Source organism: Gossypium arboreum, chromosome 6 (assembly GCF_025698485.1).
Source record: "Gossypium arboreum isolate Shixiya-1 chromosome 6, ASM2569848v2, whole genome shotgun sequence".
In the NCBI taxonomy this organism is placed as follows: Eukaryota; Viridiplantae; Streptophyta; class Magnoliopsida; order Malvales; family Malvaceae; genus Gossypium; species Gossypium arboreum.
In genome coordinates, this window is record NC_069075.1 from 11569512 (window position 1) to 11584811 (window position 15300).

Sequence of the window (15300 nt, forward strand, 5' to 3'; positions counted from 1 at the left end):
CAGGATTTTTTTTTAAATATAACAATTTCTAAGGCTTCCCTTGTAAATCATGTTTTGGGGCAAAATAATTGATTAAATAGCATTTTTAGTAATAACTATAAACGAATATGAGTTACAAAGCGTTATCGAAATAACTCTGTAACCCTTCTCTATGATATCTTCGGATTTGGCCACAATGTCTAGATCGGGTTTGGATGTTACAGAAGTTTTAACAAAGTAATTAAGCGATTTTTAATGGGAATTAATAAAAAATAATCAAAAGATAATATCGGATACATTGTGATATTATCATCTAATTTACTAGTGACGTATCTATCTATACTTATATCAAGCTTCTGATTGAATTGATGCCATAAGTCAACCGGAAACCAACTCAGTCGAGATATTGTTAAAATACCCTTTTTATATAAAAAAAAAACAAAGATTAATACGGATTCTTTCTTTTGACTTATATATTTACAAAATCCCTTAAACTATAATGATTTATTTAAATAAGCCTTTATAATATTTTTGTACCTAAATAAGCCACTTTTCTTTAATCTATACTCATAAAAGCTCTCGTCAAATAATGCCAAGCAACTAAAGATGAGGGCTTTTATGAGTATAGAGAGGGGTGAAGCCAAGAAAAAATTTTAGGGGTTAAAATTAAATTGTTTATATCTTTATAATTTTAAAGGATTAAATTATATTTTATTATTTTTAAGAGGGTCAAAGTATATTTTTATCTTTACTAATTTAAAATTTTTAAAAATTTAAATGGCCAAAATAGTTAAATTTCTATTTTTGGGGGCCCTTGCCAACCCCCTAAATCCGCCTCTGAATATAAATTAAAAAAAAGGGACTTATTTAAGTACAAAAATATTATAAGAGCTTATTTAAATAATTCATTATAGTTCGAGGGTTTTTTAATATACAAGCCTAGTCTTTTTCATGTTTTGAATAAAATAATATTATGATAGGATTTGAATTTGGAGTACATGCATATTAAATATTTAATTTTATTATTTCAACCAAAGTATCATTTTATTTTTATATGAATTTTAATTAATATATATGTTAAATAATTATTTTTCACTTATGTTGTGAGTGAGTCATAAATTTAGGAATAAATATTAAAATTATACTTGAACTTTAGTCCAATATACGCTTTTATGCATAAACTTTGATTTTATACAATTTTATATATGATAATTTAATTTGATTCAATTTTCACAAAACCACTAACAATATTATCAATATAGCACCATTTTAAGTTTATATATATATAAACAAATAATTATATTAATCCAATATGAAAATAAATAAATTCTTTATTTCTTTAGATGTGTACAATTGGACCAAAATCAAAGTTATATCTATACATATGAACCAATATTATTCATGTATATGATTGCACTAAATCACAATCTATGTATTAAATTGCACATAAAACTAAAATTCCTATTAAAAACACTACAAATCCTATCACACGTGTCTACACGTGGAAACCATAAATTTAGAACGCAAATACGTGTTTAAAAATATACAATAAATAATAAAGCATATAGTTTAAATACTAAAATGTCAATTGAGTTTAGTCACGAATCAACTAAACATTAACTTAATTGTAAAATTATTAAGATATTTTTATTTTAAAAGATAATTAATATTATTATAAGAGTATTTTCATCTTTCATATTTTTATATAATTTTAAATAAAATAATTGAAATACAATATTTTGAAAATAAAATACAAGACTACTAAATTCATTCTGACACTATTAACAATCATTCGTTAAAATATTTTTAAAAATATATTTTTAATATAATTTTTTCATTCACATACATTATGAATATGATAAAATCTAATATTTTTAATTTCAAATTTTAAAAAGAAAGTAATTTCGTGTCTAAACTATACTGTAATTTTAGATTAGTTTTTTTAAAGTAATCTTTAGACTACTAATTTTATCTGATCTTATTAATAAAAAAATTTGCATTAATATCACTTTTTTTTATATAACTAAAAATTAATAATTTATTACCATCTTTGACAAAAACATGTCTTTAAAAATAAATTTAAAAATTAAGGTATAAGCTAAGCAGTAGCACTAATTTAAGCAAATTTGAAAATGGTGACATAAATAAGTTAATTTATATAAAAAAATCATTTGAGAAATTAAGCTGAATTTCTAAATAATTCACTAATATGATAGTGTAAGACATAATTTTATTCTCTCTTCTAAAAATACGTCTTATAATCAAAACTGTGAAATTGCATCCTCCAGAATATATTTTTCTTTCTAAAAACAACGTACCTAGATCGATAAAAATTTTGAAAATCAACATATTTTCTCAAAAACTTTTCAGCAGATAACCCTAAATTAAGCAACGTAAATATGTATTAAAAAGATTTTATTCTCCGTAACATCGGAACATAAAAGGATAATATGACATACATGAACAACCATAGCATGATAATAAAATCTAACCCTTGACGAGAGTAAAGGAGGTAAGATTTCTGAAATTCAGCCACGACTTCTCCCACACCACAGCCTGGTATTTCTTAGCCATGCTTCCATTCTTTGCCTTCAAAACCAGCCGATAGTTAATCCCGGCCACCACCTGGGTTTCACCTTTCACCACCTTCTGCAAAATTAAACTCGAGTTTGACTGCTTGTTATACTCATCGACGGCAAATTCTGCAATCTCCATCACGTGAGGGTCCTTGATGTCCTTGATCGGTGTCCATCCTCCGAAAAGATGGCCCTTTTCGGCGTTGGAGAAAATGAATGGAAGGAAAAGGAGGGATAGCGAGAGGAGCACGAAACGTGAATTTTGCTGCATCGAGTCTCCGTTTAGTTTCTTTTCGGAGTGTCTTTGCCTTTTGGGTTTGAATTTAGAGTCATTTTATTTATATGGGTGAATGGAACACGGGTTTTAATTTATGGCGACTGCACCCTGACATTGATTGACATTACGGTGGAGCCACGCGGTGGTCAGGTCATTCTGTAACGCGGCAAAGCCCAAAACTGGAACCCGCCGAAAAATAGACAAAAGTGGAGCCAATAGATTATGATCATCAATTAATTTGAATAAATAATTAAAAATATTTCAACTAGTATTTTTCGCTGCTCTATGCTGGGGTTTCAGCAAAAATTTAAAACAAAATTATGATATTTTAAAAAAAAAATGAAAGTTTTGTTGAAAGTTTAAGGAAATTAAAATCATACATAAATTAAAATTTTTAATTTAATATGCAATTATATACATAAATTTTAATTTTGTTTATACATAAAATTTTTATTTAATCTAATTCTTATAAATTATTAAGACAATTGTTGATACTACATCATTTTATATTTGTATATTACATAAAAAATATTTATGTTTATCCCATATAAAAAATTGATGTATTTCTTTCTTCAATTGTTTTGATTGAATTAAAATTAAAATTTCATATATATATTTAAACTGTACAAATACACCAAATTAAAATTCATATATTAAATTACATATTAAATTAAAATTTATGAATAATTTTAATATTTATCTTTTTTCCAAATTAACATATTTCGATCTCAAAAACACATTATCTAAATCAATTAACAAAAAGAAATTGGAAACCATATAATAGGGATTTAAGCACTCTTTAGGGTTTCTCGAATTCGAATTTCAAATCAATTTTTTAGATTATAATAACTTTTTACGTCGTTTTAGGTTTCATTGTTCGAATCCATGAATGAAACCTTAAATCAATAGGTGTTGTAGGACCAAATTTATGCCCGGGCCCAAAGCTCACAAACCCAAACCCAAATACACTACACACCCCAACTAATTTATGCCATGACCCAATACAAGAAACCATCCACTACCTCCATCACCCCCACATCCTACTAAATCACCCCACTAACTCCATCACCCCACTAAACCATCCACTATCTCCATCACCCCACTTGCCTACAAAAAGAAAGGGCAATCAATTGTAAAAGTTGGCTATAAAAGCCATTCAAAACTATTGTACAAGGGGGGAGTTCTTTTTTGGAGATTAATCAAATATCAAAGCAAAAGAGGTTTTCTTTGTCTATTCTCGTTTTAAGTTCTTTGTTTGTTTATTGTTTTCTTTTCAATTTTATTTTGTTTTCTTATACGAAAGTATAAATAAAAGGAAAAAGCTTACCCATTTTAGAATTACCGAAAAATGATTTTTTTAGAAGTCCGACTGCCGTGCACGGTGGCGCCGACGGCGGCCCGTGGGGGTCCGGTGACAGGGGCAAGGCCGGACCGATGGCCGGATTTAGAAAGGAGGGGGAGAGTGTTATTTTTAATATTATTATTATTATTAATATTATTATTATTATTTTATTACTGTTACTATTATTTTGTATATATTTATTATCATTATTGATTTATTATTATTATTAGAAACATATTTTTATTTTTATTATTTTTATATTATTATTTTATTAATATATTTTTATTATTGTCTTCTATTTTGTTGTTGTTATTATTATTTTAATCGTTATTACTATGTTTATGGTTATTGTAGCATTATTCTATTATTACTATTATTATAGTTAATTAATTCTACATTTTCATTACCCTATATATTTTCTTTTTATATTTGTTTTATCCTCCATATGTATATATATTATCGTTTTCACATTATTATTTTTATGTATAAATCCTTTCTTTTATATATATATATATATATATATATATATATATATATTATATTTTCATATATACAATTTATTTCTTTTGAAGATCCCGTTTTAAAACTATACTCTGTCTATTTTAACTATTTTCTTATTATTAATATGTGTATTATAGGAATCATTTTTCCTATTTTCTTTTGTTTTATATATTTATATAATTGTTTTATTTCTTTTGTTTGTACCATTATTAACATGTTACCACTGCCATTTACCACTACCATTTACCACTACCATTTTATTATTTATCATTAAATCTTTCTTTTTTGTCACTATGTTTTATTGTTAATATGCATCGTTCAGCTTATTATGGTAATGTTATTTACATGTGACATACCATTATTTTCGTTTTTTTAAATTTTAATTGCCCAAATTAATTTATTCACAGATTTATTCTCAATTATTTTTAAAATAATAGCAATGTTCGGTATTTAAAGACTTCGAAGAATCGTGCCCTAACGTACTGGGTTTCGCTTTTTTTGTTTGTCTTGAATATTCGGATATCCTCTTACCAATTCACTCTAAAAAATTTTCAAAATAAAAGTAATGGTCGGTATTCAAAGAATTCGAAGAATCGTGCCCTAACGTACTGGGTTTCGCTTTCTTTGTTTGTTTTGAATATTCGAATATCCTCTTAAGGCTAAAACGCACGTTTAAAAGACAAGCTCACAATTGAGGTTAAAAAATCTTGTGTCCTAACATACTGGATGTAATGTTTTATCTTGAAGTGAGATGATCTTTAGTACACATTTGACTTGCCTAAATGTTTTAAAAGTCAATAAAAGGAGGATCGCGTTTTAAACTCTGTCTAAATTTTTAATTTTCGACATTAAGACACTAAATAATCAATCAAGTACTAATTTCGGGCGTATCGAGGGTGCTAGTCCTTCCTCGTACGTAACTGACTCCCGAACTAATTTTATATTTTCGCAGACCAAAATCGTCGTTTTAGAAATTTTATTTATTTTTTAAAAACAATCATGTTTTGAGGTGATCCAATCACACCCTATTAAAAATTATTGATAGCGACTCCCAAATTTTCATTTTCAAAAGTCAATTTCTCGTTTTCAAAAAAACGATTTTGAAAGGTGTAATTTCGTAAAGAAAATAAAAAAAAACACAAGTATGTTCTACAGAAACAAGGATTGATTTTAGACTTAAGGTTCTATTTTTTTTTCTCAGACAACCCAATAGGTTCTTTATGGATCCGCTCACTCCTTGGCAACAGATGGATTAAAAAGGGGAGATCAGGCTTACCTTGTGAACGGAGCGACTGATCGGTGTTGGAGGAGGAACCCGAATCTGGACTAATTTCTGGAGAAGAAGGAACAAAATGGGAGAAGACACATTGAAAGAACAGAAGGCCGACAGTTTTCTTCTCAGGAGCTGATCGTTGTTTCGGACAGGTTAGAAGATTCCAGAGGAGGACAGCTCATTAGGCGGGTTGCTTTTTTGTCTTTTACTTTTTCGGTGTTTTTCTGGACAGTTTTGTTCTGAGCCCAACAGTTCTGCTTGGGCTTTGTTTGGTTTGTTTTTATAATAATACAACCCAGCAAATATTTTCATATATATATATAAATTTCTACTTTTAGTTCCAATTCCATATTAGGCAACTTGAAATTTTAGACTTAGACGTGGCTCGTTAGATGTTATGCTCTGGTTGGACCCTCGATAATGCTATAAAAAATAGTTGCAGAAGGTGAGGGTGTATTTGACATATCATTAAAAATTTTCAATATTTAATAGTTTATATATTTCTTATAATTATTTTAATTTTTACTTAATATAAAATTTTCAACTACAAAAATGTTGAATATAATAAGTAGGTAAATAACTCGTCACTTAAAATAAAAAATATTAATCGATTTTATTTTATTATAAAATTAAAACAAATTATCTTTATTAAAAATGAGATATTCAAAATATTAAATTCATCTTTCATCCCAAACTATTTAAAATAATATAAAATATTATATTAATAAATTTAAAATTTAAAATTAATATTTACTTCCTACGTGGTGAGCATTAATTAGGGTCTTGCTGGTGAATTTTTTAGTTGCAAGAGTGTTGAGGTCTCAATTGATTTTATAATTTTTTTAGAGATTATTTTTTTACCATTAAACATTTTTTAATGGGGAAAAATAAGAAGGTCAAGGTTATCATTTATGTACATTATTACTTTCTTCTCAAAAACTTTTAAATTGGGCTCAATGGCCATAACTAAGATGATTTTAAGAAGATAAACTATAAAAATAGTCATTTTTATTTGTTTCAGATTTCATTTTAATCACTTATGTTTGAAATGTTATGTTTTAGTCACTTACGTTATCATTTTGTTATGAAGTGGTTACTTTGTCTTTATGCTCCGTTATCTTTCTAACGGTTATCCTACGTGGTAGTTCAAATGAGTTTTAAATGCCAACTTAGATGTCCTACGTGGCAATCCAAATTAAATTTATTTAATTAAAAACATATTTTCATCTCAACAACTGAACATCTAAGTTGGCATTTAAAACCTATTTGGACTGCCACATAGGACTGCTGTTAAGGAGATAACAGAGCTTAACGGTAGAGTGACCACTTCATAACAAAATGATAACGTAAGTGACTAAAACATAACATTTCAAATATAAGTGACTAAAATATAATCTGAAACAAATAAAAGTAATTATTTTTATAGTTTATCCTTTTAAGAATTCATATGGCGAACCTATTTGGTCAAAAAAAATTTATTACTCCAATGGGCCTAAACAAATTGGTTTGCTAGGGGAACATTGTTTGGTTCGAATGTAGGTATAAGAACACATGGGATTGGTAATCATGATATTGGATGTTTGTACTGACTTGGATCATTTAAGATGATAATAAAGAGCCTCCATCAAAGAACAGCAGACTTAGCCCTGGCAGATACGAGATGATCAGCATTCGTTGGTGCATATGCCTACAAAGAAATGAATGTTGCTTTGAAGGAATAGAAGCAAAGGTAGAGCAGACAATTAGTAAGGCAAGAAGCCAAAGCAATACTTGGCAAGAGGATCACAGTAGAGGAATGAATGTACTGAATAATACTCACAACTATAGAAATAGTCACCATTGTTTCGGTGTTTTTGCAAGGAAGCGAGGCCGTGCTGGAACAGGAACAGCATGTGCGTTGATAAATCAAAATCAGGAGCTACTTTTTTCATTCAGCAAAATGGTGGAGATTAAAGATTTACAACTGGAGGATAAAAGCGTTGCTAAAGGATATCAAGAGACTTGAGAACATCAGTTTAGTCTACGAGGGCAGCAGCATATAACAAGACATGTATCAAGATGGGCATCGCTAGCTTCCGGGGTCAAATATTCAATTTATGGGATTAGAACCCCATCCTGTTTTGAATGCTCTGTTTTCACTTAAACCTTGGGTTGGATTTTGATTTATGTGATGTGATGAGGTGAATTCTTTGTTTTGATGGTAGCTCTACACTCCTCAAGTTTCTGAGGACAATTTCTACTAACACAACAATTCATGGTAATAAATTCATCACTATGAATGCACAAACATTTTCTATAAAAATTGAAAAACAAATGGAATACATATTCTACAAAATGATAAAGTAGATTCAAGAATTCTCCCCACAGCTCTTCTGATCACTTTGTTGCAACCAATAAATGAAGCTTCATTCTTCTCATGCTTTTGCACAACTTGTGATAGACCTGTATGGCTGTACATCTTGTCTCAATAAATTTTACCATTTTTTGCTATCAAACGACACTATATACATACATGTATATATATATCATACTTCCCCTTGCAGCTATTGAACTCCTCCGTTTAGTCCAAAAACATAAACACCTGCCATCACAAAAGTTTACAACAAATTATAAACCCACAAAAACCTGTCGTTTGAACTAAAAATGGAATAAGGAAGGATTAGCTTACCAAGCGTAGGCATTAACAAGGATAAAATCACAATGCCAGCAGTCTTAAGCGGTATCCCCGTCTTCACCATATCTGGAATATTTATATGCCCCGTCGCGAATCCAATGATATTCGAAGGTGTTGCCGTCGCAAGAATAAAAGCAAATTGTGATCCCACTGCTCCAGGGACCATAAGGAGTAATGGGTGAACATGCATGGTTTTTGCCATTTGAATCAAAAGTGGAAGCACAAGGGTAGCAGTAGCATCATTTGATGTTATAAACTCGGTAATTATGGCACAGATTAAACACACCGCGGGGGCAATAGCTAAATACGGAGCCTCTTCGAGAAAATCTAGAGTTTTGGATAATTGATCAGCGAGTCCGCTTGACTGGACTCCGTCGGCTATGGCGAAACCAGCCCCTAGTAACAAAATAATGTTCCATGGCAGCTTCTTGCATTCGTTCCAGTCCATCAATTTCTCTCCCTTTCGCTTCTTGTTGGGAATTACGAACAAAAAAGTTGCCACAAGAACCTACACGGTTTAAGATTATAGTTCATCACATCAAATTTTGGGGCTTTATTATTGCAAGTCTTCTTTTAAAGTTTATGTTACTCACACTGACGGTTCCATCGCCTGCACGGCCATTGAACAGAGTTCCCCATCCCGGAATGTCTTCAGTTATGCTTCTGGTCATCCATAAAGCTACCAGCACCTGTACTTAGCCATTTACCTTTGTCTTTTTAGTTAAAATTCATTATAAACATAATAGTTCATTGATTAGAGATAAATACGAACCCCGAACACAGCTAAAACCATCTTCTCTGCAAAAGCCATTGGACCTGTTCATACCAAATGCAAAATACTACTTTAATTTCATCAAATTATATCATTGAACTCCGATTATTTTAGTGGGGTTTAATTTGTTTATATACCTAACAAGTTGAGTTCCCTCTTGAGGTGGGTTTTATCCAAGTAGGCAGAGAGGGCTTGGCTAGAGCCTCTGGATAAGTAGAGCAGACAGAGTATCGCCCAAAACGCGAAGAAAATCAAGACGGCCAAGGGGAAACCGAAGAAGAACCATGTGTTATAGCCGATGGGTTCAGCATCTGGATATGAGCCTTTATACATGGCTACCAATATCAAGTTGACACCGGTTCCGGTGAGGGTGCTCATCCCACCGATGGGGGTGGCGAACGTGACGCCGAGGATGACAGCCCGACAGAAGTCGCGGATGTGGGTGGATTGGGTGGGGCCCGTCGGGAGGCGCTGTAGGATCCCGGTGGCAACGGGCATCATCATGACGGCGCAGGCCACGTTGTGCATCCACATGCTGAGGAAGAAAGTGGTCCCGCATATGCCGAGTAAGAGGAGAGGTGGGTTCACTGGCTCCCCGCAGAAGCGCGAAGTGATCTGTGTGATCCACGCACAACGTTAGTTGAGTAGTCATGATGGGAATTTTTGGTTATGATATAATGTTGTCTCTCTAAATCCAAAACAGATATGTTCATATGACTTGTCAGAAAAAAAAGAAAAAGAAAAAGGGTTTGGCACTTCTTTTTCATTTTAATGATTGGGTTAATTTCACCATAAGTCCTTAAATGATGACTCAAAGTTTGATATCAGTCTCTAAATTTCAAAACATTCTGATTGAAACTTTAAATTATTAGTTTTGTAACAATTAGATCTTTCTATTTGTTTAACCATTAGCTTCGGCATTAAATGTTAGTTCAAATGTAACACTATCTTTTTAATAACATTGTTTTTCTTTAATATGTTAAATCCAAATTGTCCATAAGTACATACATGGTTAAAATTTAATCCACACATTTTAAAAATGCTACATATAAGACTTAAATCAGTTATTAGGTTAACGAAAAGACCTGATTGATATAATATTAATATTTTGATGACTCAATTAGAACATTTTTAAAGTTTAGTGGCTAATTTAGAATCTAAAAAATAATTTTAAAAACTTTTACTACAACAAATGGTATGATAATAACAAGTAAAAGATATGTTTTGAAATCGGTAAAAGTGCCATGGAGACCTCTATACTAGGAGTCGATTGCATTTTACCTCATTTACTAAAAAAAATAGTAAATTAATTCCTATATATTAGATCAAAGAGTAATTTGGTTCTTCTGTTAACAATTTCATCTATTTTTCTATTAAAAATGGATCCCTATACATCAGCATAAAATACACGTGGCATGTCACATGTCACTATCTAGTTATTCTATCAACCACACTAATTTTTAACAGTATAAATGGATGGCATTTTTAACAGAAAGGACCATTGTGTTCTTTAATCTAATATACAGGGACTAGTTTGATATTTTTTGCAGTCTGAAATCATGTTGAAGCTTTTGAGCAAATTAAAAGACCCAGTATTGTTTTTTTGCCAAAAAAGAAAACCCTTTTTGTGATAGCATTTGAGCAAAATTTCCTTTTAATTGCTTCAACAAATAGTATAATCTTTTAATAATCTACTTTGAATTTGAGTCCAAAATCGATCCAAACACAAAGAAGCTGCTATAAACTTCATGTGTTCTATGGATTACTGTCAGCTATGTCAATTTTCTAACAAGAAGGAATCAACTTGAGGGAGAAAAATACAGTTGAAACGAGTAAAATCGATAAGGGAAACTCACATTTAAGGCCAATCTTCTATGAATGTTGTAGCGCTCAACAGCAAGAACAAGTATAAAACTACCCAGAACCAGGGTAATCACATCATCCATATACGAGTGGGCAACACTATCTGCAGAAGAAATTCCAAAGAGGGGAAACAAAAAGAGAGGTGCCATGGAGGTGATTGGCATCGGCACGGCCTCAGTGAGCCACCAAGAGAAGACCCAGGCCAGAACAGCTAACATGTTCCGGCTAGTCACTGGACCATCGAACTTCACAAAAACACACACGATGGCACACAATATGGGTCCTAACACCACATAGAAACTTTTAAGTGAGATCAAGGATTTCAGAGAAAAGGGTGAACTCGATGAAGACTCCACTGGTTCGTTGATGGGGAGAAGTGGGGCTTTTGAATCATCGGAATTGTCACCGGCGGGCATTTTTCCGGCGAGATGGATATGAATCAAGTGTGGTGGAAAATAAGAGGCTTGGACAAGGCTTGCTTTTATATCTGAAACTTGGGACGGAGGCTAGCTATTGACAAATTCGCTTTTCCCCGTAATTAGTTGTTTTTGGCATATAGCTTACAAATGTTGATTAGTATAAACATTAGAAACCATAATGATTCGATAAAATTAATAAATTTAAATATATAATATATATATATAGGATTATGCTTGGATTCAAAGTACGGGATGCATGGATAGGGCCAATTACAGATCATCAACAAAGCCACGTGGGTATCTTTATGCCACAACTTATCTTAGCCTTTGTAGATTAGTCCTTTCATGGGTTATTGATTGTTACATACAAGGTATAATTTCTCAAAATGTTTCAACTAATTGAGATATGGTACTCTTGACTCTTGAGTATTTTTCTGTAATATTTCATTAACGGAGATAATTGAATATTTATACACATAATTATTATTCATAGAATTGACATTCTTTTACGCTTTATGTATATTGGACATGTGAATTATTTTAATCTACTTATTAAACTTTGTAGTCCTTGCATGCGAACTCCTTAATATATATAAATTGAGATCATAAAATTCAAGACCTGCATGTACTGAATTGGTCGGGCCTAACCTATTTGTGAGTAGGCGATCTAAATTTTATTTGCATTTGGGGTTGATGATATAAATACGTAACATGGAACAATGGAAAAAAGTGTGAGAGCCCCAGTCAGCCAGACATTTGTTTGATTCAAGAAAACAAATTCATGGAAAATAAATAAAAAGAAAAGTTGCAACAATTTGTTTGTAGAAAAATGAAAACGAAGGTAGAGTAATAAAAAAAAAATAGTAAATGTGTTTGGAAGTGATAGCTTTGTCTGTCTATTCTGCAAGTGACAATTTTTTTAAAACAAAAATTACTTGATAAAGATTAAGCTGACATGTAAGGTTTATAGCTATCTGTTTGGGGAGATTACTTCTTAGCCTGTCACTATTTTTGTTCTACCATGTTTGAATTTTCTTGTTCAGGTAACCATAATTGAATTTTAATTAGTAGGAACAAGTTAAGTCATATGTAATTCATTTAATGCAAATAAATTAACAATTAGATTTTGGGTAAAAATAATTGGGTGTTTAAATAAATTTATAATTGAGTTGATAATTTGATCTTAATAAAATTTTAAATAATAATATCGATAAATAAAGAAGATGTGATATTTCATTGAAGGAAGGGAATGTTGGACAAAATACATTAACAAACAAATATAAATATAAATAATTATATTAAATATAAGATCTCAATAAATGATATAAACAAATATCTATATTTATCTAAAAACACTAGATTTAAATAAAACAAATTAAATAAATATTTATATTTAAAGTATCATATATGGAAAAAAACTAAATAAACAAGATTATGAAAACTAGAAATCAAATAAGAAAATCGAGTTTTACTAGATGTTGAGGCCTGTTAATACAGTTTTCTTAAGACAGATTCGGCCGCTCCTATGGTACTTGGAGAAACGTAAGTCAATTGTCTCTCGGGATACAGCAACAAGATGATCGAAACAGTAGCACATCTATAATGATCAACGAACAAAATCTTGTCTTCATCTATCACAGAAACATATGAAAATATGGAGAGAAAAAGGAAAAAATTTTCGAGAACAGAATAAATTCGTTGTGAGTGTGTATCTAAAAAATTCTGTAGAATTCTTTAGGCTTTTATAAGCATTCAATATAGTGGAATTTTGAAAATTTCCATGAATAAAGATATAAAATCTGCATTAAAAGAGCCTTTAAATCAATTTTGCAGAGAAAATTAAATTTCATATTGGGCTAAAATATCTACAAACCTATTTTGGGCCCGGTTGATCTAGACATTTCACGTCAACCACGTTGTGTGGGTGCACCCCAAATATGAGTTTTAAACTTAGTCATTCAATAATCTTTTTAGTGAGTTCTCATATATATACACATCTCATACTTGGTATTTAACCAATATGAGATTTAAGTTTTTCTTTTCCTCAACATATATTCACAAGTAACTTACTTTGAGTATTAATTTCTCATTCATCACTCAACTATTTTGAGCATATGATATATCGTTCTAAAAGTCTCATTGAGTAAAATATAAAACTATAATTTTTTTATTTAATTCTCTACATTTACCAATCGAGAATATACCTCAAAGTTTCTAAAAATTATAATTTTTTTCAACAGAGAATTATAATAGTCATGCTATCAAAGAAAGATTAGTCATGAAACACATTTTACCATCAATCGTTTATCTCTTTAAAAATCACCTACAATAAAGAGATTAGTTATACTACCAACAATAAATACTCTTATTACGGTAAAATGAAAACTTGAATCACTTGAAAATCTAGAATAAATTCAACATCATCGAATGGTTTTACGTGTGGGGGATATTTGTGTTGAATTAATCTATTTAAGTTTGTTTTTGCTCCACATGGGAAACATTGGTATTTTGGGTTCAAACATTTGGGCTGTGAAAAGTAAGGTAAAAGGTCAAAACTCAAAAACACAAAAGAGGAAATGTACAATAATTTACTGGATCAGTTGGACTGCAATAATTGTCAATCAATGCTAAGCATCCAAAGGTTTGTGGGAGCAGCCAAGTGGACCAACTGGGAAAAAGTGTTGCACCTGGTTCAGGTTTTAACTGAGAAAGTTCGAGGTAACCAAATAAAAGGGGACGCGTGTGGGTTGATAAGGTAAAGGCCAAACTGAATTCTAATAATTCATCCTCGGCCTCACATGGTCCCTTAGGCTTAGCAGTGCAGTCCAATCTGAACATATAGCAACATGAGTGAATGTGATACATCCCTATACCTACTTCTTACACATGGGTGGTTGTTTGTATTTACTAATTGTCCCAAAAATCTGGACTGAATCAATTGGGCAGCAATCACCTACATGCTCATAAGTTTTATATCTATAATATTAGACTAGGGACCCATATTTAAGATTTTATTTTAATCAATGATTTAGAGAGTACTTATTTTTTAGGTTTAACTTGTATATTATTTATTTAGATAATATTACTTAAATTAAATAATTAATTTAATTGATTGTATCCTATGACCACATCAGTCTTTAACATTCTCTCATTTGGACCATATGATAAATTTAAAAACTTAAATGGGTGTGTAGACAAAGTAAATTTTTAGATCAATTATAAAGCATCACGTGTTTAAGTTAAATTTATTGTGGGCAAACCTAAAGTTACCACAGGAAAATGATGACCTCATATATTGTGTCATGATTATTATTTTTAATTAATTTTAATTAACTAAGAGATAAATCTTAAAATTTTATAATATCACCAATTAAAAATAAAACAATTAAGTTATAATATTAAATGATTATTTCATCTCTAATTAATTAAATATATAATTTTTTAGTATAAAAGACTGATATTTATTGAAGCACATGGCTCAATGTGGAGAAAAACAAAAATCACAACAAAAGTAAATTGAAAAGACAAAAACAACAGCAGACCAAACGGTTAAACAATGAAACTGCACATAGGAAAAAACAAAACCAAAAATGCAAAGGAGAAAACTACCATAAGCCAATACCA

General features: G+C 30.6%; 2 protein-coding genes across 2 annotated transcripts; both read right to left on the reverse strand.

Annotated features, from left to right (window-relative positions):
- Window positions 1–2363: 2363 nt before the first annotated feature.
- On the reverse strand, window positions 2364–2991 carry LOC108485616 (cysteine proteinase inhibitor 1-like). Its single transcript, XM_017789474.2, has one exon. The coding sequence runs from the start codon at window positions 2824–2826 to the stop codon at window positions 2467–2469; it is 360 nt and encodes a 119-aa protein (XP_017644963.1). The 5' UTR covers window positions 2827–2991; the 3' UTR covers window positions 2364–2466.
- A 5190-nt stretch (window positions 2992–8181) lies between these two features.
- Window positions 8182–11871, reverse strand: LOC108484275 (tonoplast dicarboxylate transporter-like). Its single transcript, XM_017788007.2, has 6 exons — window positions 11251–11871; window positions 9532–10009; window positions 9395–9438; window positions 9216–9311; window positions 8617–9130; window positions 8182–8529 (listed from the first exon to the last, which is right to left on the reverse strand). The coding sequence occupies exons 1-6, from the start codon at window positions 11671–11673 to the stop codon at window positions 8492–8494; spliced, it is 1593 nt and encodes a 530-aa protein (XP_017643496.1). The 5' UTR covers window positions 11674–11871; the 3' UTR covers window positions 8182–8491.
- Between the last annotated feature and the right edge of the window lie 3429 nt (window positions 11872–15300).